At 39.9% G+C, this 25,379-nt stretch overlaps 1 protein-coding gene across 1 annotated transcript; it reads left to right on the top strand.

The window, feature by feature from the left end:
* The first annotated feature begins 3,452 nt into the window (after positions 1-3,452).
* On the top strand, positions 3,453-25,298 carry oafa (OAF homolog a (Drosophila)). The gene is made up of 4 exons (XM_014990168.2): positions 3,453-4,237; positions 21,327-21,461; positions 22,831-23,011; positions 23,473-25,298. The coding sequence occupies exons 1-4, from the start codon at positions 4,007-4,009 to the stop codon at positions 23,745-23,747; spliced, it is 822 nt and encodes a 273-aa protein (XP_014845654.1). The 5' UTR covers positions 3,453-4,006; the 3' UTR covers positions 23,748-25,298.
* The last annotated feature ends 81 nt before the right edge of the window (positions 25,299-25,379 follow it).

The following is a 25,379-nucleotide window of genomic DNA, read 5'->3' as shown; positions in this document are numbered from 1 at the left end:
ATTACCTCCGTTCCTCAAACCTATCAGGACCCGTGACTCAGCTTGGTTTCTCGGTTCCACCTAACAATGTTTGCACTGCTGTAAAGTCTTCTGTTTGCCTTCCCCTTGGCCGAAGCAACTACTTCTGGGGTCCAGCGGCTCCAGAGTGCTGGCACTTTTGGAATCACCAATCAAGGGCTCGCCTCAACCTGATTGTAGTGCTTCAGCTTAGAGACATAAATGTGCATGAAGTGTCTTTGAAAGTCTCTCCAACACCTCAGAGACAATAGTTGGACGCAAAGAGGAAATCTGCCTATCTGTGGTGAGATGATTGGCAACTTTTATCAACATTGGCAGCTCTCTAACATTGGCAGTTTGTCAAGATTTCCTTTGAGGAAGCTACAAGGACAAATTAAAAACTGTGCAAGAAGAAAACGGGAGTACAGGCTCCCACGTACTCGGGCGTAATGTTCATATTCTGTGAGCCGCAAGGACTCCAAGGACAAAGTCTGCAGAGAGTAGAGATTTCATAGTTGGATCATATCAAAACAAAACAAAACAAAGTGGTTATTCAACCAAACTAGGGATGAAGCTCCCCTCCATGTAACAAGTAGTTACAAGGACGTGACTGTCACTCTATGACCCCCCACACTGACAGGTGTCAGCTCGGTGTCGCGTACAAAACAGTTCGATGTGAACACTGCTTCCCGCCAAACAGCGAAGTGGACAACATCAAGCATGAGTGCGCAATCATAAAAAACTGACCTTTGCGCAGACGTGTCAGGCAGACGTAGTTTTTGAGTCCACCTTGAATATGCACAAACCTCTGCAGAGTAACGTACGGCTACGTATGCAGGAGCCTTAACTTTCGTTTTTCAGTTGTAAAACAGTCAGTCATCTGATAGAGGTAGTAATTATCTGATTGAAGGCAGCAATATTTATAATGCCTGTTACAGCTGAATCTTCAATATTTAAACTTTTGGGTTTATTTAAACTCCAGTGGGGATTTCCAGTAAGTGTGGAACCTTAGTTGGCCTTCAATTGCACACAGTCCTTATTCTGCAGACCCTTTTGCAAAACACTTTAAACTGGGATTTACTGTAGACACCTTCTGTCCATCCCTGCTGTGTGATTAACCAAGATGGTGAGAAATAGGGATAAAGCAGATGAAATTATCCATGTTCACATATTTTGTAGTGGGGCTGACTAAAAGGTTATGACCATGGGCAGGTAGTGCTCTTATCTTCTTTACATTGAGGAAACAACGAGTAGTTTTCCCACAAATGCCTAGTAGTCAGAAAAGAGTCAAAACAAAACCTGAATTCTACCATGTTGAAACGTATCCAAAAATGTCAGAGTGGTTCCTGCAGACGCTTGTTTTGAAATTTCTGTCACATTTGCATCAGATGATTATCAACACAGAAGTCTGCAATTATGTAATAAAGACCATAGCCAGCTAACAATGGACAAAGATAACGATGCAAAATGAAGCATGTTAATGTATCCAAATAAAAAAAAAGTATTGATAGAAGTTTAAAAATCAATAAAATAGTGTTCCCTTGAAATTTTACAACATATTATTTTTCTAACAGTATGTCTGACTTACTACGCCTAGCACTGCAATTTGCAACAATGTTTCAAATGCAATGCTATGTTATGGACTGACTTTGTTGTAAGCAAGTTTAGTATTTGATGTAAATTCTGATACAAAATTGCAATGGTTTATATCAAATAAATGCATGTGCCACACGCCTTGTTTTGCACCTTTCTTGCAAGCTGTTAGCTGGAAAACTAAGTGTTGTTTCATCAAATTGAAGAGACGCCTATCTATTGCAAAACTTGCAGCAGGCCATTGTGATGCTTCAACCCAAATTCCAGAGTTTGAATTATAAATGGCTGATTCAAAACTGCATTTTTTTTATATTGCCAAGATACAACCTTAAAGCAGAAAGTTGCCTCTTAAATGCCTTCTTCTGAAGGAGTAGTTAGCTTCAGAACTACTTTGCCCATTTGTTTTGTTTAATTAGTTTATAGAAATAGTATTAGTTTAAAAGATTTCAGATGAAAACAACCCAACTTTATGTTCATAAAATTATTGTATGGTAATTCAATTGAATTTAACAATGCTTAGCTAAAAAAAAACGCATGGATGTTTTTAAATTTTATGCATTATAATATTTCTTGCAACTACACAGTACTTTGGAAAAATATCACTTTCATTTCATTTCACTTAAAGCATTTCGTTGGGAATTCACTTTATAGATCAACACATCAGAGGGTGTGATTGCGATTACGAAGGAAAATGATGTGTAAATTATTTTGCAAATAAAGAATCTGAAAACGTTTTAGCTCCCTTTACTCTTAACCCCTTCCGACAAAATCCTGTGCAACCACTTGTCTTCAGAACCCTTCGAGTTACTAAGTGGATCTGTGTGAAATTCATTCCCAGGATAAATACAAACGTTCTACGAAGTTAGTTAAACACCACTGTGGAACAATGAGGAGGTAACTTTAGAGGAGCTGCAGAGATCCGCAGCTGAAGAGGGAACATCTGTCAACTCAACAACTGTTCAGCAATCCACAAATGTGGCCTTTATGGAAGAGTGGAAAGAAGAAAGTAATTGCCGAAACAAAGTCATAAGAAGTTCTGTTTGCAAGTTGCCACTAACCAGTGAGGGCAGTGGTCCATAACCCTGTTCCTCTGGGACACATCAGAAGATGGAATTAGCTGGTATGCTGAGGATGCTGCGATGCAATCACTTGAATCAGGTGTGCGGGAGCTGATGCACAGCTGAAACATGCAGCTCAAAGTTGGAAGAGGTTGCTGAAGACTTCTTACTGGACTGGAGGTTCTCCTCACAGCACGACAACAACCCTAAACACACAGCCACAGATGCAACGAAATGATTTTAGATTGAAGCAAATGTACGACCAAGAGTGCACAAAGATCCAGACCTACATCCAATTAAGGAGGTGCGACACGTTTTGGAAAGTCGCTATGTACAGTTGTTCTCTGTTTAACCCAAATGAGCAGGAGCTGCGAAAACTGTGAAAAGCATGGAGCTGTAATTAGAAAGTGAAAGTTGACTCAGCCTTTCTGAGTCAGCTTGCCACACTTTTAAGATCTCATTAGCCAACAAAATAAAATCTAAAAGATGTGTGGTGACAAAACCCACACACACACACAAAAAAATCAAGGATTAGGGAAACCTTTGCAATACACAGAATAGCTTTTTTTCTTTTTCCCCTTACCACCAGCTGCACGTTATTTTTTGCCGTTAATTTATGCCTACATGGGAAAAACAACGATGAAGAAAGAAAAAAAAAAAACTCGGTGATTTACAGCTCCTCAGTGCACCTTTCTTATAATTACAGGGGTATTATTATCCTACGTGTACTTGCAGCAGTGCCAGAGAATCACATGAGGCCCTTTAAGGGGGCTGGGCAGAGTTTTGAGAGGTTGGTATGACTTTAAGAGTTTACTACCAACACCTCTCACTCACACACACACACACACACACACGCACCGCAGAAAGTTTCGAGGGTTGACGAGCAGTGGGATACCTACGGGCAGGAAGTGACGGAACTGCATACATTTCAGAAGGAGGGGAAAAAGGCAAGTAAAGGTATCAACACAAAGCAGAGTGTGAAGCAACGTGGGACCGTTGTAGAGTTTTGTCGGAGGAGGAGTGAACTGCGCATGATCTCAACAACACCGGAGCGGCGAGCAACTTTTTTCAATGGAAGGAGGCTACCAGCAGTGAGAAGCGGAGATTTTACTCAGCGGCTCTGATATCCATGACTGTGCTCACACTTCTGGAAAGTATCGGCACACAACGGCACCATATGGAGCAGTGACCCACAAAACCTCCAGCCTCCCCTAGCTTTGGAAATGAGGGGGAAAACTTAGCGCAAAAGGAGGTGGAGGAGGAGAGAAGTGTGGGAGACAGTTGGAGGATATGAACTCGGACCTTCAGGTTTCGCCACGATTATTCGCTCCGTCCGGTTCGGTTTTGCGTCTTTGGGGATGTTTGCGGGTTGCACCTCTGCGCCTTCCGTTCGGACGCTGGCTCGCCTTTGCACCCTGGTGCTGATGGTCGCCGTGGGACTCGGGTCGGAGCTTCGGGTTCGGGTCCGGCTCTCAGACGGGTTGGTGACCGAGGAGATTTTGGAGGCGGACAGTGAGAGAGACTCGATATCGCTGGAATTTAAGCAAGGAGACGGAACCCTCATCACTTTTGTAGCAGACTTTAAACAGGTGAGAGGAGGTGAATATTTTATTAATGCCATAAATTCCTGTTGGTTTATGACAGGTCAATGTTCTGGGTGCTCAGTCATATATTGAAACATGGCTTTTGTTTAATATTGTGTACTGTAATCATTTTCTCACTAACAAACATTTTTAGCCATTAGTTTTCATTAAAGTTTGTAAAACTTTTCCTGCTTACCCCATCACCTAGTAAAGATGGCAGCTTTCACTTTACTTAATACAGAACCTATTAACAACCTTATAACTTCCCCTTCAGATCAAAATCTAATCAAGGCCCCTCTTTAGACTTATTATTAGTTTTAGGAAATGGGCTGATGTGTGTTTTCATTTTATTGTGCATGCCTTATAGTTTGAAGACCATTTATTGGTATCCCAAAGAACAGGCAGAAGTGATAATTTTACCTGGCTTTGCGAAGAACAAAGCGATGTATTGCTGCTCCTTCCCCACGTGTTGCTGCACACTGTTTGTTAGCTGGCTGAATGAACTTTCACCTTTCCCTTGCTTACTAAAATGAAGAATGTTGAAAAGAAAACACATCCATGGAACAAACATGGACACTGAAGGCATGCAGTTACTTGCATGCCTTCATCACATTTCCATTTTAAACATGGAAATGTGATTTTTTTTTTTTTTTAAACTAAAATCGGAATTTCAACAGGAAAAGTCAAAGGTGGTTTGACAGCTCCCAACTGAGCATCCAGTATGGGTGCCACACTTGTAAAACATACAGAATATTTTTGAGGCACTTATGAGAGTTTATATCACCTTATTGTAGCGTACCTACTGGATTTGTCTCAAAACTCACCTGTTGTAAGCGCTGAATGAAAACATGGCCATGCACTGCATGTGACAAGTATCGTTTATGTTGGCTTCTATTTTGTGACTTTCCACTTAGTCCTGAAGTGAAATGACTAACTGAGGAATTTGTACTACATGTAATTAGATCACATCAAACTTGTGTTATTATTTTAAACAGCAGAACAATAAAAAAAAAATGGAGTAATACACTTAACTAAGCAACCAATAATTTAGAGGGCGTTGGTCCTGTCTTGTGAGTTAATATTATCCAAATTGAGTTAATACAATATAAACCATGAGAATCTCATGTCGGACCATGCAGAAGGCAGATAATCAGAAACCCCTCTTAGCTTTCCTTGACATCCTATTATCTTGTCTTTCCGATCTTTTTCAAAGAAATCTGCCATCGCTACAGGGTTTTGGTTTCGGCTAAATCATTACCCCAAAGCATGCATGACGAGTCACAAATCTACGGCTTTGCAGAAATCTCCCCAAAGCGCAAAACCCGCCCCTTGGAGAATTTACTGTAAAACCATGTCTAAGCTCTGTCAGAAAGTTTCATTCATCCATCTCCATCAAAGCGCGAGTTTCGGCAGAAACCAGGACAGATGTTGCTCCCCAGATGTGGACGCCCACAGAAACCTCAGCAGCCCACGTCTCCAGTCAAAGAGGAGATTATAAATGGCCACGTTTACCATTCTTCTGAAAGTAGATGAGCTCATTGAGCGTCTTCACCCCGGTCAGCGCTGAAGCGTTTTTGGGGGTTATGTTTCATCTTGGACGAAGAGCACAAAGAGACGCATAAAAATCTGAGGAGGGCTCGGAAAGCTGGAAAGGCATGCGTCTGTTATGGTTGTTGTCACACAGAAGCTGGCGAGATGTGAAGGAGGGGAGATTTGCCGGGATTAGGTGGGCATGTCTGACCTTTTTGATCTGCATGTCTGCTTCGCTAACCAAAACAGCTAATTTAGAGTTGAAAGAGAGGAGGCCGTCATCTCAAATCGTTGGTGCCAAAGCAGCCAAGAGACGGACGTGTAGGTTATTTATCGGCAAACCAGGAGTGTTTCCCTGCCTGCTGCATGGCCGTGTGCCTGCGCCCGTACTTCCGCATCTATGTGGTCATGTTTATTTGAATGAAGCCAATAAAACATTCTTAGATCACTTTGCTTTTCCGCTGGTTGATTTATCTTTTCCAGTTGGAGAGTCGGCCGTCTTCTCTCCCTCCCTTTTCTGTCTTCTCTTCCCTCTCCGCTGCTGCATGTGGTTTCCATTCAGCTCTTGTCCAGTATCTCAAAGATTTATGCAAAGTCAGACAAGCTGCCAATTCCAGCTTCCATAAGTATACAGTTGGGATGAACGTGATCCGTGCATCTTCACAGGAATGTCAAACAGAGTCAGTACGGTGCTCTGCTGTCAGTCTGTCAGGGATAAGATGAACTGGTTAATTTACTACTTGAAGGCATGTAGAAAATATTATTTACTGGTTATGTGGAGTAACATCAGGATCATTTACAAATGAAATCCTCCTTCTTCGTTGTGTTCTTTCCTAAGACTTCAAGACAAGGGGGTTGGGGGGAAGCAGTAAATGTTATAGACATTAAATGCTAGAGAGGTCTGCTGAATCTGAAAGGGAGCTTTATCTATGCAACAATCTCCCCCACAGGATCAGCTGTACTCCTGGAACACCGTGTCTGTTCTGAAGGCATGCAGACATATGGAAAAGATGATGTGGTTTAGCTAGCGCACAATGTTTCTGAGTCAGTTTTGAGTCAAGCACAGCAAATGGATATCGCTGTGTTTCAACTTAAAACCGCACAGGAACTCTTTAAATAAGACCATTCCATCAATAACATGATGACATGTCGCTTATTCTGCGGAAAAATCGAGCTGTTTACCTTTGCCACGTTCAAATGACCAACTCCAAAGGTCGCCAACGTCATGATGTTGATGCTACGTTTATTTGTCAGCAGAAGAGAAAGCGTGTTTCTGATTGAACAGCTTTCTGCCAGTTCACTTCACATCTGCGTTTTTCTTTTCCCCCCTTCTGTAACTGACACCATTTATGGCCTTAGATGGTGCAAGACCTTCTGCTGAACATAAACCACGTCTCGCAGATTAATCTAAGGGAAATGTCTTGCATATTTCATGGATTGGTTTTATATCTCCAGATGTCAAACCAGCTTGTACCAATGTAGTTCTACGTCTATTACCAAGTGATTGGTTTAATCAATCCAGGATTGTGAGGGACTGCAAAGACTTGATGACTCAATGATTTTTCCTATTAAAATGGCTCCGGTGTTGAAGTTCTGTCTGTTTCTACCCCTCCAAACACACATTGACACAAAAAAATAAAATAAAAAATAAGAAAAAACTTGTGCCAACCTTGGCCAGTTCTTTGATTTGTCAGAAGAAGACACGCTGTTTTTGTCTGGGGCCGGACTCTGTGTTTCATCAATCACGTCTTTTATAATGTTGACAAATCGGCACATGTTGTCGAAGAAGGTTTCGCTTTCAGAGGTTCGAATTTGCATTTCCAAGTCATGAAGGAAGGAGCTTGTAGTTAAACCATCAGCAAAAGGAACAAAAGGATCACCAAATCATACCTGTTTTTCCACCTGAAATGCGTTCGATTCGAGGATGAAGTATTTCGGAGATCTGAGTACATCTTGAGACTAACTTTTTAAAACTTTTGTATACCTTGATTCTGTAATCCTGCCCATGCAAAGTAAAAATATTGAAATAATTGAAGTGATTTGTGATGTCGGTCTCCCTGGACTGAATTCAGAATACAACAAGAAGAGGATTTTATGTCTTCTGGAGAAGGGTTTATTGTTATGCTCTGAACTTGTTCTCCCTTTTTGGGAACCACTGCGCTGAAAGTACCAAACTTTCTGCTTCTGGCTCGCAAGCTAACAACTGAAGAGCTCACAGCAATCTGTTAAGCATTTAAACATCTACTGGGCTATAAAAAAAAGGGGTGGGGGGGCACAACATGAACTATACTAGCAGTCAAAACTAGGCTTTTGTGCTGTTTTTATCTCCGTTTATAGAATAGATCTGCTATACCACTAACATTTTTATTTTAAGTTCTAAAATGGATCAAGAACCCATACCATTTGAATTGCAACCACAATCTCTGAAGGCCTGCCATTGTTCTAAGACTTAATCTCTGACTTCTTAACTTAACCAAATGAAGTATGCAGCGCAGTAATGCTTCAGCTAGAGAGCGAGTTCAACATTTAATCATACTGAAAGTGATTCTTAATCGTCAACAAATAAAACATTTCTGTCTCCCAATTAATTGCGTAGTTTTATTAGTCTGGGTGAGCCTGCTAGTGTTTTACTAACAGGCTGTTATGTAATAAAGTATTTAAAAATGTAAGGTTATAGTGATTTTTGTGGCTTTCCCATGACATGGGTTTCTAAAAGACTCCTTTATGTTATCCTTGTTTTGTGGAAAGTGAATCCACATCAATGGAGACGGTGGAATGACCTTTTGTAGTGATGATGGGTCAGGCGACCAGCAGATGACTGGAGGCCGCTTGACACCATCTCTCATTATCATGCTAAACGGGCCTGGATTTTGTAAATGATGGTACCGTGGCAGGAGGGCTTGAGTAGTTGAACTTATTTGCAATTCCTGACGACCTAAAAATGTGGCTTGTCTATCGGTTACAGTTGTTTCTCTCGGGTCAATTCACTGTAACGTGCTTTTGGAGCATCTTCAAAGCACAAAGCGATGCCGAACAAAGAGTTTTCTGCTTAAATGAATCGGAGATCCTCCACACACCCTCATGGCAAACCGTATGTTGCGAGTGGAAAGGCAGGTTTGTTAGCTTTTACTGTACTGATACACAGGTGTTTGTGTTTCATTTCTGTTTCGGTTGGGGTGTTTTTTTGTTGAGCTTGGACTTTGACCTTTACTAAGCAAAGTTAATTTCCTGTGCGGGAAATCCTTTGGGAATGCATCAACTTAAAAATTGTTTAAGAGAGGCATAAATAAAGTGTTTTTGTCGTGTACGTCAGTCACAAGTCGGTACATTTTTGCCACACCTTGTTTCTTGCTGAAGCCTGAAATATTGTCTCACTTTGTCACCTGCACAAACTTGTTAAAGTCCTTGCAGGGAAGTGTCACCTGTTCCAGTAAATGCTTCTGAATCACATATACAATAGTGCAAAGGGAAATTTCCAACATTTCTCTTGAGAAGAAGTGATTGTGAATCATCACAGAGTCACTAAAAGGCCATCCAACGTTTACCTGGTATTATAAACATGCAGGTCAATGAATCGCATGCTTTAAAATCCTTTTTAAACAGTTGATGTCTAAGTGCTGTTTTGGGGAAGGGTGCTGGAAAGTTTTTAATTCCATGCATTGCTTATTGGATTATCTTGATTTGTCCATTTTTGTTTTACATATCTGCCCCTTTTTTTTAAATATAGGGCAAAACACATTATAATGAAACAAATCTTTGAATGAAGGCATGCAATAAATTTGTTCTGGCAATCACAATGTTGATTAGATTATCAGTATCTTACAAGATATCCTCAGCAAAAACACTAACCTCTGTGGAATCTTCGGGGAGCATTACGTAAAGGTTAATTGGCGTTCGCTGAAGATTAGAGCTTTCCTAACATTTAGGGAACCTTCAAGAGAACATTCCTTAAATGTTCCCCGGAGATTTGTTTCGACACTGGCACTGTGACCTGCTGGTAGCAATGGGAGAATGTACTCTTAAATGTTCCCTGAAGACTACTTACAACTAACATTTAGAAAACCTTAAAAGCTCCCTAGATGCTACAAAGTCAGTAACCTTTAGAGAGGACGGTTTCCTGGAGGTTAGAATATCTGCAGCCTTCAGTAAACATTTGGATTACTGTCCCAAAAGGTTCTGGTACAATAAGTGTGTGTTTGAGGACGTCTTCAATGTTGTGAAGATCTGGTTAGCATCCCCTGAATGTTTTTTTTTTATTTTTATCCTTAACATCAAGATAACATTAGCCTCTGTTTTCTCGTTAGCTAGGTCGTCTTGATAATGCTTTGTAAGTGATGAGAACCTCATTTCTTTTTTGTGGCGCTTTAGTGAAGCTTATTTGTACCTTCCATTCAATAAAAATGTAATTTTTTTTTTTTTTTTACGATGTACAATGAAGTTAATCTCCTCACACATTGTGTCACATTGCGAGAATGAAGTGGAATGTTTTACAGATGAAACGAAGCCCTTTTCATCCTCTTACTCCCTGCTGACTCAGAGTCTTTACAAGCTACCTTCTTGTGTTGCGGCTGGTCCCATTTGCCCTCCCTCTGGCCTCTCATGGCCCTTTTGCTCCAGCTGGTGTCCTTATCCTTTGTTTCCCTCCCACCAGCAGGCCAGATGTTCATTAACAATGCTGCAAAGGAAGATGGGGAACAAGAGGCAATTCCAAAGTTGTCCTGTATAATGATGGTCTTGAGTACTTGGCTTACCTCCTAGGATAAAGATAGTAACCATTAAAGGACAAGGAGAAAGCAGTTGTGGCTTGTAGTTTACAAAGTTGTAATCTTTTCAAACAATCGTTCAGGTTTTAGAAATGCTCTCGGGAACAACAAAAGCAAACAAAGGGGTTAAGGTGCCAAAACCTCAGATTTAACTGAATCATCCTCAAACACCCCCTTGTGTCAAATATGTAGACAGCCTATTCAGTTTTTGGTCCTTTCTGGTGTCTGGGACGTTAGTCACTTATTGCCTTTTATTTGTCAAAAGGTGAGAAAAACAATTGTATTTTAGCAGTTTTGCTTTTAAGACTCTTTTGGTTAATGTCTGCAGTAATGCATCAATAATTGTGTTTTTTATTTTTTTTTATTTTGTCTGTTTAGACCAATGTTGAATGTTTGTCATTTAGTATAAATATTACTGGAATCTTTTGTCCTGAATCTGGATATGAAAAACGCGAAGTAACGTTTTGAGGTCAAACAGCACTGCAGCCATCTCTGCTGTTTGTCCCTTATCTATCTGCCTCATTTCCTTCCCTGTTAGCACTCACTGTTTGCCTTCCTCTAATTTCCTGAATACAAAAGTCTCCGTAAACTTTGTTTGGTTGCCTGGTTAATTGCATCCAGACTGTGTGCAAATGAATCCATAGTTCTCCTGCGGCGGGCTACGGAGAGTTCGTAAAGCTCGTGCGTCCTAAAAACAGAAGTCTGACGCCAGTGATAATTGTTTTTCTTAGTTGATGTTAAGAGCACAGCAACATTCTTTTCGGGAGAATAGCCAAAGGGCGCGCCTTTCTTTCCACGGCCTCTGGTGTTTTGATTGTCCATTCACTGACTCTGTTTACTAATTGGTTCGTTCTTGGGGCAGCCAGGTGTGACCAGCCCTAAATGTGACTCCACATTCCTTCCTTTGGAGCATCTGTAATTAACTTCAACTCAAGCATTTCTTAGCTCAGCGGTTTTTTCCTCCTGCTCCTTTTGTCTGCGCTCGTCTCCAACTCCGTCTCCCAAACTGATCTTTAATCCCTGGCCACACCTGTGCTTTTTGACTGGCTCCTCTCTTACTCCAAGGCAAAGACCCTACTTATCACCACACAAGGAAAAATCCACGTTGTTTTCCTAAAACACGGGGGCGTTGGAGGAGTTGGTGTTCAAAACAAAAAAAAAAAAGGCGAATCGTCACTTGCATTTTTGCAAAAAAAGAAGACAAATGCGCCTAAAGTCTGTATCGTATACAATGACAGTTCAAGTGTAAAGGTCAGTCAACAAATCATTTCAGCCAGCGTTAGAATGCCTTCACAGACTCCCATTGATCTCAAATGACTCATTAATGTGTGGCTGGCTAGCAGTTCTTTTCAGCTGCCCTTATCAACACACCAGGGTGTTAGAGGGGATTTAAAACAGGAAGAACCCCCTCCGCTCGGGCTGCAATCGCTACGCTTTTTGTGCCTACATGTGAATAACCATTCTTGCACTCGAGTGTCATCTTGTGTGTTTAGTTAAGCACCCAAAAAAGATATGCACAAATCTTTGCCAATTTTTCTCTTGACATGATTGTGTTTGGCTAGGTAGTTTGCAGTGAAATTTCACTGTAAATGGAACCCTTTCAGTGCGTGAATGGGCTTTTGTGGACCTCCTTAAATAATCTGGCCCACTGAAGGTAGCTACCATTGAAACAAGCTTTCCTCTCTCCCTCTCTCTCTCTCTCTCTCTGCTGTGGAACAGTTCTTAGTATGTCCCACTTGCAAGGGTGCATAAATACAGACTTGTGTTTGGCTGGTATCCAGCGGTAGTTTGTCTGCAAATGCACTAAAACCCGTGGTGCAAGTGAGCAAAGTTACAAAATCTGTACTTATGTGGATTATTTATAGCTGTGCTGACATTCACGCTGCACCAGTTGGGGGGAAAAGGAATCACAGCTATGCCATCCTCTTAATTATGGGATTGCGTCACTTTTTTTTAAAGACATGCCAAAGATTTCTGATTCTTATGTCCATACCTGGTGATTTTCTCTAAATTATGTCTGGAAGCCTTGAATTTTTTTTTTTTTTTTTTTTTTTAGGTTAAAAGAAATACAGTAATTGATGGGTGAGTCTTTTACCCAATGTAGGGCACATTGTAAATGCTTATTGAGTGCTTTTAATTTTCCAGTTCATGGATGTTTTTTTTATTCCCTCTGTCAGTTTGATGAATTTGATCCAAAAGTTGCTGCACTTGAGGCAAAGCAGGTTTTTTGCAGGATATGTGATTATCTTCTCTGTTTGCTCATAGAAACATGATTCCCCTCATGAGGCTTTTTTTTTATTTTACACAACACTGGGCATGCTTCAAAAAAATTGTGGACAATTCAGGCTGTTATATTTTTTTTCTGCAGTTGCTGTTCACACATGTACTTTACAGCTGGAGATTTTCTGCTGGATATATGTTCTCACAGCTGAAACTATAGGAGGGAGTGGAGGGTGATCTGTTCACAACATAAAGGATGAAGACTGTGATTCTGATTACTTTGCTTTACTTCAAACATTGTGAGTATAATATGTGTTGATGTAATCACGAATTAAATCACATTCAAAAATGTATTTGGTGAGTAAAAGCAACATACAGGTTGCTTTTACATAAAGCAGGAAGCAAAATGTACACTAAATTACTCCTCTATATAATGTGAGGCTTACACACTGTAAATAGTGTACAAAATATTAGCATTTTTGCATTTTTCTTGAAAACTTGAGGGTCTCTTTTTAACCCTTCAAGGCAGTTTTAACTGCATCTGTCTTTGTGTTCATTTCTAATTTTCAAGCTTTGTAAATTTTGTCACCCAAGTTTAGTCCAAACAAGTCTTGAGTTGTGTCAAAGTCATGAACTTTTAAATTTCAAGTCTTTTGCAAATTGTAATTCATTCAGAGTAATGCTTAGTTTTAGATTTGTTTTAAGTATCTTGACATTTATTTTTGTTTGCTAGAAAAACAAAGAGGAAGGGAACTTCAAAACTATCTGAAAATTAGTGCTGATGCTGCTCTTTACAGTAAATATTAACAAAATAATAATAAAAAAAAAAATCCAATGAGCCAAAATACATTATTAACATAGCAAATGTTTTTTTGTTTAGCACTTTAGCATTTTTGCTAACTTTGAAGCTGATATTGTACATTCTTGTTATCTTATTTGTTTATATTTAGGTCCTAATTAAATTACTTAAAATATCACACATATACATTTTTGATTTTTACTAATTTTGTATCGCTCATGGTTATATTTGTATTTACTAGTATTTAACAGTTTGGATGGCGTAGTTTGCCAACAAATAAGCAATTTCGCCTCGGGGATCAATAAAGTTTATTCTATTCTACATAAACAACAGCAAAATAATGTTAAGCAAAAATGTTGAATTCTTTGAATAACAAATTTTTAAACTGATCCAAAACAAATGTGCATTTTCCATATGCAGCAGCAAACAACAGTAAACACAGTCAACAAAAACAAGACACTGTGAAACCATATTCTTTCATCGTTTTTCTTGCTTCCCCATCAGATCTGTTCCTCTGTAACAGAAATCACAGAAAGAAAAAAATTACCATCAGGTCTATTACAGGTCAAAAAGATGTAAAAACAGCTGTCACCTGATCTGCAGTCCATCAGTACTGTTTTCATTTGCATCTGCCTGTGCTTCCAGCTGTTCCTCCCACAGATTGTGAAGTTTAAGGCATTCAAACGTCTCCTTGCTTGGAATGAAGTCATTGCAGCACAAACTTTGCCTCCTCAGTCCATATTTTATGTGGCATATGCAGCTGAGTGTGTCCTCTCCCATTCTGCTCATCCGTTTGGACTTGATCAGGTTTATTTGTGCGAAAACGTGTTCTACCTCAGCACTTCAAGGAAAAACGGATAAAATAGGGCAGATTCGCGGAAAGCCTGCTCTCCACTGCTGTCTTTGTAACTGAGCACTTCAAACCAAAATGCCTCTGCTTGGGTGTCCTCCTTGTTTGTCAATGGATGGTATGTAACGGCCTGATGCTGTGTGTCAAGAGCTGCAGGATTTCCAGACTAAAGTTTCAGAAACAGGAATGTGCTGCTGTTTTGTTTGTGACAGACTGACAGTTGGACCGAACACACAGATTTCATAGATTTCCAAATCTGAATGTTAGCTAGAATGTTAGCTTGTCCATTGGACCGCTCTACGCCTGGTGCAGGATTTCAGCATCGTAACATCTTTGCTGATCTTTGCTTCGCAGAAAGTGAAGCTTCAGTTTATCCCATTCAAGGAGTATACATGAACAGCTGTAATATGTGTTCTTTCATTGATTAAAAGGGAATATCGAGCATCTCCAATATCACATGACGTCTTTGAACATGTGAGGGGCAAATGCATGATTTATTAATGCAGTGCATTTTGACCTTCCTACTCAGTCGAAGTGGATCGGGTGAGTTCTCCACGAGGGTCCACAGCACCGATTGAGGAGTAGCAAAGGTTATGTAGATGGCAAGCTTTAGCTCATTTCTTTTTGTTTTGTCTTGGTGTGCTTTGTGGCATTGAGATTCATGTTTGTTAGCTTCACGGAAGAGACTGCGCACAGATTTTGTTGTCCTTCTCAATTTTGGCATGTTGAATTAAATTGCAGCGGTGATCAAGTATTTCACATTTGCAAAATCTGCTGGATTCCTTTGAAACATCTCCCATTTGAGGTCGAATCCATTCTTTAAGTGCACTCTCCTTCTCCCACTCTTATAGTTTATTCCATATTTTTACCACTTACTGCAGCTCACTCTGGGCTTTGGCTGCTATGAGTGCGTTCGCCAAGTCAAGTTGGACAGAAGACTAAACCAGAATTTAGTGAGCACAAAAACATTGTTAAGATAACATTGAGCATTAGCTCGCTTTTTAGCTTTGAGTCATCATTCTTTGTATAAGCTTAAATGTGGAAATGAAGTTAGAGGTTGTTGCTATTTTTCTTTCATTTGAATAAATAATTGTTAACTTAAAATGGGCAATTTGAATTTTTCAAATTTGCATCTGGACAAATAAAACAATTTTTAGCATTAAAGTGTAATTGAACTTAAAACATAACATGTAAGGATTATTTAGGTAACATAAATTTACCTAAATAAAAAGACAAAAATCACAGAAAAACTAAAACATGTTATATTTTTTGTTTTTTATTTTATGTTTTAAAGGGAAAAAAAAACACTTCAATTACAACTTCAGCAAAGACATTGTGGTTGCTCTCCAGCCTGCTGCATTCTGTATTGGGTCCCTAGCCCAAAACAATGTACAAATATTTGTGGCATCTCTGGCATCCCATACTTAATGTGGAAACAGCCACCTTCAGTCCTCTTATTACCACCTCTTGGCTTGCATTTAAGAATGGGTCTGAGACATTTGCTTCTGTCTGGATTTAAAATCCAGAACATTATGGTGCACATTCATGCTGCTTATTAGTCTATCCATGATTGGGGTGATACTTTTTTTTTTTTTTTGTACTTTTCCCAACATTGCACACACATCTCTGTTAGCGTGGGATTGCAGTACACCTCAAGCACGTTGGATTCAGAAGGTCCCTGTTTACATTAAGTGTTCGGTTGGATGAACAGCAGACATGCCTCCATCAACATTTGTTCTCCTTCTAGCTCTTGTCTTCATTTTTAAACTCCTCTCTACCATCTCCCACACTGAATTCAGTTGTTGTTAGCACCCGTTCATGCTTAGGCATGGGCCGTTCGCTGATTTGTTCGCTGGTTGGCTGGTCAAGCTGAAAATTAAATGGGTTTTGATCACCTGCCAGTTCTTAGTTGTGTATTTGCTTTCTGCAGGTGTTTTTGTTGTTGCCTGCCTTGTAGCATATAATATTCCTTAACATCACAGTTGTGTTATATACACTCTTGTGTATATATTTTAAGTGTGCCTGCAGAAACAAGGATGTTTTCACATCTAACTGGCGATTTTCAGGTGGACGTCAGAGTTTTTTGTCTAAGCAAACACTTAATGCCACTGCATACTTTTATTCCAGCTGCACTGTTAGAAAATCAGCGATGGTTTGTTTTTATTGCAACAATGCATCATTCAGTGAACAGTTAACACTGAGTGTTAAATAAAGGGCTTAATAGGATTTCTATGCCTGGATTACCAACATTACATCATGTGTGCTAAATGTTACTTGATCTTCCCACAAGGGGTCAGCTTAAGAAGTTTAGTTTTCATCTCATTTCATGTCATTAACCAGCAAGATCTTTTAAAAAGTTTAGCTGGAAAGATACATTTTGTACGGAGCCCCTAAGGGGACATGGAGAAAAAAAAAAAGGAAAGAAATCTCGACTTATTATCGCGAGATCCCGACTTATTATCGCGAGATCCCGACTTATTATCTCGAGATCCCGACTTATTATCTCGAGATCCCGACTTATTATCTCGAGATCCCGAGAAACTAAGTCAAGATCTCGAGATCCCGACTTATTATCTCGAGATCTCGACTTATTTTCTCGGGATCTCGAGATAATAAGTCGGGATCTCGAGATAATAAGTCGGGATCTCGCGATAATAAGTCGGGATCTCGAGATCTCGACTTAGTTTCTCGGGATCTCGCGATAATAAGTCGGGATTTCTTTCCTTTTTTTTTTTTCTCCATGTCCCCTTAGGGGCTCCGTAATTTTGTGAAGCGGTAAAAAAAAAAAATCTTTTTCAAACAAAATCTGGACGCATATCATTCAAATATTAGGTATCCTGCCTTTGTATTTAAAGACAATGTTGGGATATTTAAATTGCAGAGTGTTTAGGTTCCACTCTACAATTTGAATAGTAATTATAGTATCAAATTACAATGAAAGAAAAAACATTGTACTTTTTACATCTTGTTTTTACCAGCACCTGGTTGTAATGTTAGACTGTTTCCACAAAGCGGCGCTAGTGCACAAAGTTGCATACCTGTAACAACAGCTGCAGTTATTTAGTGTTTTTAGGTATGGAAACAAAGCTAACTGAGATCTGTTTGTTCCTTATTTCCAATGTAAACATGTTCATTTTACTAGCAAAAATACAAGTTGGCTTTAAACGGTCAATAAAATTAGTCCTTGTTCAATATAACAAGTAATATCATTCTCTTCTGTCTGATATGATGATCATTATCACGTTATGCATTAACTTATTATGTATTTTGAAAGGTATTTAACCACGTTGGAGTAATCAACCCAATTTCTTCCTCAAGTCAGAATTTTAGTTTGGACTTGTTTGAATTTTCTCAGTATTCAATATGGCTACCTTCAACATAAAGAGCAGTGGTAGTTCTGATTGTTTAATCTCATTTCAGTTGCTGTATGGCAACACTTTTGGAGAACTGTAAACTGTTGCTTTGCTATGTTAGATGACGTAAGGTTGTACTCATCAATACTTATGGGAACTATAGTCAATAAGCGCTGTTCATTCATGAAAAAAGGCATGAAGGCACATCAGTTGTAGTTTACATGGAAAGAAACCAACAAGGTTTTGTATATCTGGAAGAAATAATACGAGAAAATAATCTGGCCTTCTCAGCATCCTAAAATAAAGGAACTGCCTGTTCAGATTAAAAAACAACTGTTTTTGGATGTCCATCCCTTGGAAGTTTGGCAGCCGTCTTAAATATTTTCCACTTGTGCAAATCCTTTCTCACCATAGAATAATGGACTTAATGTTGCATGGAAATGACCTAATAGCCCTCTTCAGATTGATGTTCAGCAGCAATTGCTTCAGTAACATCATTAATGATGCTTCTCCTTTGCCGTGAGAGCTGCAGATCTGGAAAGTTCCAATACATCTGTTTTTATTTTGACACCCACACTTCCTGATGACCGTTTATTTCACATATATAGAATAACACCTTCCTACTGCCCAGTCTCCTAATGAAAGCAGAATTTGCTGCTGTCCTCTTCATTCCTACGTTTTGCTTTAGTTTTATTCATATTAATGAGTCTGTAATATGTCAGTGCTTTTCTTTTTTCCTTCCAAGTCTGTGTTTTGACCAACTCAACTTTCTCTGAGAAAACTCCTGCACGTTTTTGAAGGCTACCTTGATACTTGGCTTTGTGCAGACATGTTGTTGTAAACTATGATACAATCTATTTGACGTCTTAATATTCTTTTGGAAAGACCAGACAAATTGCTTTTTGACTTGTTTTTCACTCTAAAGCTTGCAAATAAAAAGACAAGGTTCACCAGTTACAACTTCACCCAACTTATGCAACAATTTACATTCAAAACCTCTTAATTTCTAATAAATGCAGTTTCTCCTTTCAGTTTTTTATGTTTTTAGTTTGTTCAGAGGCTTAGAAATAGCAGGTTTTCTTTGGTACCAGCTTCGCAGCAATTTTAAATGATCTTGCTTTTGCTTTAATAACTATTATAACTAACTCATTTGTATGCTTACTGCCATCAGCCAGTTTCATTGTTTATATTGGCAGCAGGGGCATTGTCACTCCATATTTGTGAGAGAGCAGCTGCAGCACTTACATAATGCAGTGTGAGCATTTTAATTCAATGTAGCTAAACTGGTTGACGCGGATATGGTGAATTTCTAGACTAAAAGGATTTTTTGACCAGTTGGTCACCGATCAAGGTGGGTCATGTTCAAAATGGTCTGATTCCTTTTACCAGACAATTTGAAGGCAGATCTGTAGTGATCTGATGTTGACATGATTGACATACTGGTTCACGACTATTTGACACCGATCAACCAATAAGACCTTGGAAACAGAAATGAAACTTCTCTGTGGGTCAGCTGAAATCCTACATCAAGCAGAGATTATTATTGTAGAAACAAATTAAATTGTTTGGCACCTTTTCTCTCTCTCTCTCTCTCTCTTTCTCTCTCTCTCTCTCTCTCTCTATCTCTCTCTCTCTCTCTCTCACACACACACACACACGCAAAAGTAAGAGCCAGTATGTATTCGTTTTTGTCAGTTTCTCTGCAGAGACCTCCAGGAAGTGACATCACCTGGGGTTTACTGGAGTAAACCAAAGGCTTCTATTGAACACCTAATCATTGCCACACTCAAGCTAGTTAGAGCTAAACAAGCACGACATAACGCGCCCTCTACCTTTCAACTGCACCAGTGTAGCTGGCTCTGCTTGTTCCCTGTTTTACTACATCTGTTCCTCTGCTGTATATTTGTATCTGGCAAACAGGTACAACAGCAGTACTTTTTTTTTTTTTCCTGCCCGGAGTTCAAGAATAAATCAAGTGTTGCCAAATGCCATGCTTCTACCTTGACATCCTTTTTTTTTCTTTTTTTTTTATTGTCCGGGGGTGATTTGGCCACAGTCGGCACCATTGTTTCCTTGCACAAGTAGGCAATCATTAATCAGTACACAGAACATCAAAGTGTAGGAGGAGATCTCGTATACTAAACTTAAGCATGGAGTCGGTTCTACAGCGGTATCTTTGGCCCGCTTCTCTGTAATTACCCAGAAAACCCTGGGGCAAATAGAACATTTCTCACTCTGCCTACTCAAAACAGCGTGGCAGTTCAGCCCCATGTGTCTGCAATATGGGAGGTCTCCTACGTTGCGGCCTCTGCGTTCCCCCCACATGTGATGAAACTTGCTCGTCCCCTGTGTGAGCATTGTACACCCTTCTCCCTTATATCGCGCTGTGATATATGCGAGGCTCCTCCAGTCTTGACGTCCTCTTTAATCATTTCAGCTTTTGTCTTATTATTATCTCCGCATGGAAAGAGCTGAGGTTTCTAATTTCCTCTGTCTGTGTTCTTGCGGTTCTCTGCGGTCTCCAGGCCAGCTTACAGAGATGTAATCAATATTTGCTCAGTTTTTTTTTTTTTTTTTTTTTTTTTCCAAAGGTCAAATGGTACTGCATGATTGTCTTGTGTAATAAATACCCCTGCTTGTACTGTACGCCTGCCAGGAGATCCGTTCACAGGCTAAAGTGTCTCTCGGACTGAGCAACCGGTGGCCGTGTGAAGTTTTCTGTCAAAATCTGCATAGCAAAAAAAAAAATCACTTGTGAGGCAGGATGTGTTGCTTTGTGGTCACTCACTCCCCCCAACCCCCAATTCAGAAGGGGAAGACCAAAGAGTTTAAGGAGAACTCTGCTGGGTCATCCATGAATGTTTATCTATTTCTACTACTCTGCAGCGACTCACTCGCTTCAGAGCGGTGTGTGAAAAGTGGAGGAGGGGTGTTTGGGACTGCGCTGCGGCGCTTCAGGGAGGAGGGAGTGGGGTGTCTGATGAATAGAAAGACAGGTCTTCTGCTCTGCTCTCTCAGCTTCCCATCATGCTTTGGACGCCCCTCCCCGTCAGGACTCTTTATGGCCTCTGGTTTGGTGCCAGATCTGTCACAGACATGCCAAAAGCAGCACTTTTTTTTAAAAAAAATTATTTTGTGCTCCTGCTATCTGCATTTTACTACAGATTTAGTTCCAAATAAAATACCAAAGAAATATGCCCCCCCCCCCTTTTTTTTTTTTTTTTTTTTTTTTTTTTGTTTTAAGACAACTTTGTGCAGCAACTTTAATTTGACACTGCAAATAGCCAGAGTGCCACTGTAGCAGCGCTGGGAAGGCCTACGCACAATAAAAGTATCAACAAACTGTCAGATGAGGCTTTACTGGCACAGTGAACATAAACTCCTCTGTACTTTAGTCAGACGGTTGTTTGAACATCTTTGAACTCCACACATTGAAATGCTTTCGAGTGTCTGGAAAAGTGCAGCAGTGGAAAAGAATATTAGCTGCAATCTGAACGGGCTGCACGTATAAACAGCAACTCATTGCAGCGTCCTGCAGGAGTCGTCTGTTTATGCGTTCATCCTCCCCGGCCTCTTGCAGGAAGTGAAGATCTTCCGAGCGCTGATCCTGGGCGAGCTGGAGAGAGGGCAGAACCAGTACCAGGCGCTGTGCTTCATCTCTCGCCTCGGCCGCAATGAAATCATCCCCAGTGAGTCCATGGCGCGACTCAGACAGGTATGACGCACCGGATCTACAGTAGTCGTCCTGTGAGCCGGCTCACATTTAATAAAGCAAGAGGAAGACGCCTCGGGCGAAGCCGTTAATTTACACAGTTTGTCAGCTTTTATCCTCTTTCAAACTAGTGGAAATAAAAAACACATGCAGATCATCCTCTCCTCTTGCGTAAGCTGTTTTATGGAGAGCTATTACAGTTTTGCTTCCAATGGATCAGAACTTTCTGTGTAATGTTTAACGAATTATTTGGACAGAAAAAGCACCTAACTGGACAAACTAGAGCTGTGTCTAGGTGTAACCCTATAGCATGGAGAAGAAACCACTCAGAATCATTCTCAGTTGTAGATTTTTATGTCTTTGGCAAACGCAAGGCTCCTACTCCGTCTGGAAAAGTAGATTTCATTGTTCTTCAGGTCTGAAAAAAACAGATGAGAAAATGGCAAATATTTGTATCTTTAAACTGTCTGCTGTCTCCCTTTGAGTATTGTCTTTCCTTTTCATTTATGAGTCGTTCTTTTCTTTTATTCCTGGTATACAGCCTCGTGTCCTCACTTCCTTCCTTGTGTGCTACCTTGTATTCATCCTTCTTTTTACTTCCTTCTGTTGTCCTTTATGCCTTGTGTTCTTTTATTTCCTTTTTTGTGTCCTTTTTGTCTTCTTTGCTTCCTTCATTGTCATCATTTTATCAATAGTCCTTTCCTTACCTCTGTCCTTCATTCCTTGGATCTCATCTCACCCCCTTGTCTCCTCGTTTTCTTTATTCCCTTTTGTTCTTTTCTTCTTTGCTTCCCTGTGTCCTCCTTCCTTTGTTGTTTTCTTTTAGTTTTGCACCTACAAGCTCTTCTTCCTTCATTCCTTTGTTCCCCCTTGTTGTTGTTGTTGTTGTTGTTTTTTGTTTGTTTGTTTTTTCAAATTGAATATGCAGTACCTGGGTGCTGTAGAAACATTTGGTAGAAATATTTAGCTAAATTTGAAGGAGTTTAAACACTGGAAAGTTATTCCTGGAAACTTGTTTCTGAAAATTAAGTAGAAACCCTGTAAGTAGACTTCACCGTAATTTGAGAGAGACCATAAACAATGTTGCATTGTATAGGAATTTTTTTTCTCTCCAAAACAGTGATGTGTCAAATTTTAACCATTTGACGATTTAGGAGCTTACCATAAAACATAATAAACTTCTAAGCTTCCCTTCTAGTCCCTCAAAAAAAAAAAAGCTTTTGGGGGAATCATAAAAAACACACACAATTAACCAAACTCAACAGGGTTGTTTTTGTTTTGTTTTTGTTTGTTTTTTTTTCCATCTCTGTGCACCTGTTGCATCTCACCATACATTGAGTTTCTACGAATCTAATCATTTGTTTCGCTTTAGAAAAATCCTCATGTCATTCGCCTGGCAGAGGAGCGAAAAGGGCTTGAGCAGCTGACGATGAGCGCCGCTGTGAACCTCAGCCGGGCCTGGCAGCTCAGCTCCCACATCCACAACATGTGCAGCGAAGCTCATGAGGCCATTTACACCAGGGAGGCAGATGTGAAATACTGGCTGCAGAAAGGTAATCAGATCTGTCGTGTAAGCATTTATGTCATTCTACGTTGTCTTTGCGTATCTGAAAACATTATTCATGTTGTTTATGCGTACTTATGTTGTCTATTTGAGGTCAGATTTGGGTTTGTGACGGCAATAAAGCCCGACTGTCGAGGCTGGAGAGAATCAGTATGACAGCACTTTTTGTTCACCGACAGCTACGTTTGAAAGGAAACACTCCTGATGGTCATGGTTCAACAAGCACCATCATATCCAGAGGGAACCACATAAGCGTCTGTTTAACATGACAAAGCTCCTCTCTTAGCCTACCATCTGCCCTCTTTAAAAGAAAAAAAAAAACAAAACACACACTTTGTTTTCCCTCTACAGAATTTAATTGAGTGAAATAAGAAGATTGCTCCAGACACCAGTGTGATGGCATGCTTTTGTTTTGGCTCTTGTTGACAAGATTTTGCCTTTGTGTTGCAGGAGTGGACGGCTCAATATTTGAGGTCCTGCCTCAGACGACGGAGGCGCCCAGCTTTCAGGCCTGTCATTCTACTAAAGACTTGTGGCAGCCGTGTCTCTGCACGTACGGCCTCCGCCTGGAGTGGTACCCGTGTCTGCTGAAGTACTGCCGCAGCCGGGACGGCACGGCCAAAGGGACCACATACAAGTGCGGCATCAGGAGCTGCAGCAAGGGCTACCATTTCGCCTACTACGTCCCCCAGAAACAGCTCTGCCTGTGGGACGAGGAGACCTAGTGTTTTTTTTTTTTTTTTTCTCTCTGGGAAGTTATAAATGGAGGAAAGAAATAATTGTTCTTAAGCCAGTGTTTGTCCACCAGTTCTATACGTGGCAATATCGGACCTTTGACAGAAAGATAGTAAATTAATCTTTTATGTATTAGGACACGATGAGGAGGGGGCGGGGGGGGTGGGAGATTTATTCAGGTTCCAAGTCACGCCAAACAAAAGAAGGACAAGAAGCTGAACCGTCACGAATAAATGACACATTATTGATATCCTCATTGTTAACTTTGCCAAAAACTACCACTTCTGTGCCTCTTTTTGGAAGAATTGTTGGGGAGAAAAACACAAGACAACAACAACAACAGTGACCTCTGAAACAAGCTACGATGTGCACAAAACTAAACGGTGCATTTGCAAGGAATGAAACACCAGCAGAGGAGCATCTACGTCTCACGTTTCCGCAATGGAGGAAGACAAAAACATGGTCTTCCGTCTTGGTGAAGGACGATAAGGATAGTAGATTTATCTTCACAATAAAGCTCTGTGGAAAAAAAAAATACACATCTAAATATATATGGCCAGTTGAAGCACCTGTTTAGGTTACAATAAGCAGGTTCACTAAAAATGCCTTGCCAACAGTGGCTTTATTTTTGTTTGGGTTGTAAAACAAAATCATCTAGGGCTTTGTGTGATGTCTTATTGCTTTCGTAATTTTTTTCCACACCTTTTCTCAGATTAAACAAGTCCTCAGCAAAAACAAGTATTTTAAAACATTTATATCTCCTGGGGCTTTGCATACTGCTCATGCAGGTGCAACGTTTCTCTCTTTCCAACATCCCTTTGCTGTACAGTCATCTGTTCCACCTCATTTGTATGTTTAAGGATACATAGGCAGCTCTTGCCTATTCCTTTTCTCACACTCTTAGGAAAAGTGCCAAATAAAACTGTTTTTAAAAGGGCCTTTCTTTAGTTGCCTTTTCTAGGAAATTACTCTGTACGTTTTATACAAACTTTACGATCTTTGCTGCCATCTTCTGGTAGTTGAAGATACAGGTTCTACTGCCATAAAATATTTTTTTGTTTGTTTGTCTGTTGAAATCATCACTTACATGTTTAATTTATACATTTTAAATCTTTGGTCATTACATGCATAATTCAAGAAGCCATTCTTGATCTCATGGGACCAACTTAAGCTGTGTCTGTCTGTTGTCAAGAGTAAATATGTTGAAGTAAGGTTTTGAATCATCTTACCTCCACCATGGTCTTCAGCTACCATATGAACATTTAATTTTTTAATTTTCTTGTTGGCATCTCCTGCTAACTAAAGAACCAAATAAGTGAAACATTTGTCATTGTGGCCTTTTTGTGATAATCAAGTGCCTTAACATTTCCACTGATGTTTTTGCAATGTAATTGTAGATTAAGTTGTTAAACATATTTTTGTATGAAAGAGGTTGAATTGTTGTAAATAGTCCTCAACAGTAAATGAAGCAATTTAGGTAATGCATCTTTTAGAACTGTTTTGCATAAATTGTTTCAATAAAGTCTTTTTGCACTGCATAAGAGATTGTGTGAGTTTGGGATAATTTTCAGCATACTTAAGGGAGAGCAGCAATGCTTACAAGAGGTAGGTGGATATAATCT

This window comes from Poecilia mexicana, unplaced genomic scaffold (genome assembly GCF_051168715.1).
Source record: "Poecilia mexicana isolate PSO_F unplaced genomic scaffold, ASM5116871v1 scaffold_13, whole genome shotgun sequence".
Lineage (NCBI taxonomy): Eukaryota > Metazoa > Chordata > Actinopteri > Cyprinodontiformes > Poeciliidae > Poecilia > Poecilia mexicana.
Note: the sequence above shows the minus strand (reverse complement) of the source record. Positions and strands in the feature narration are given on the sequence as shown.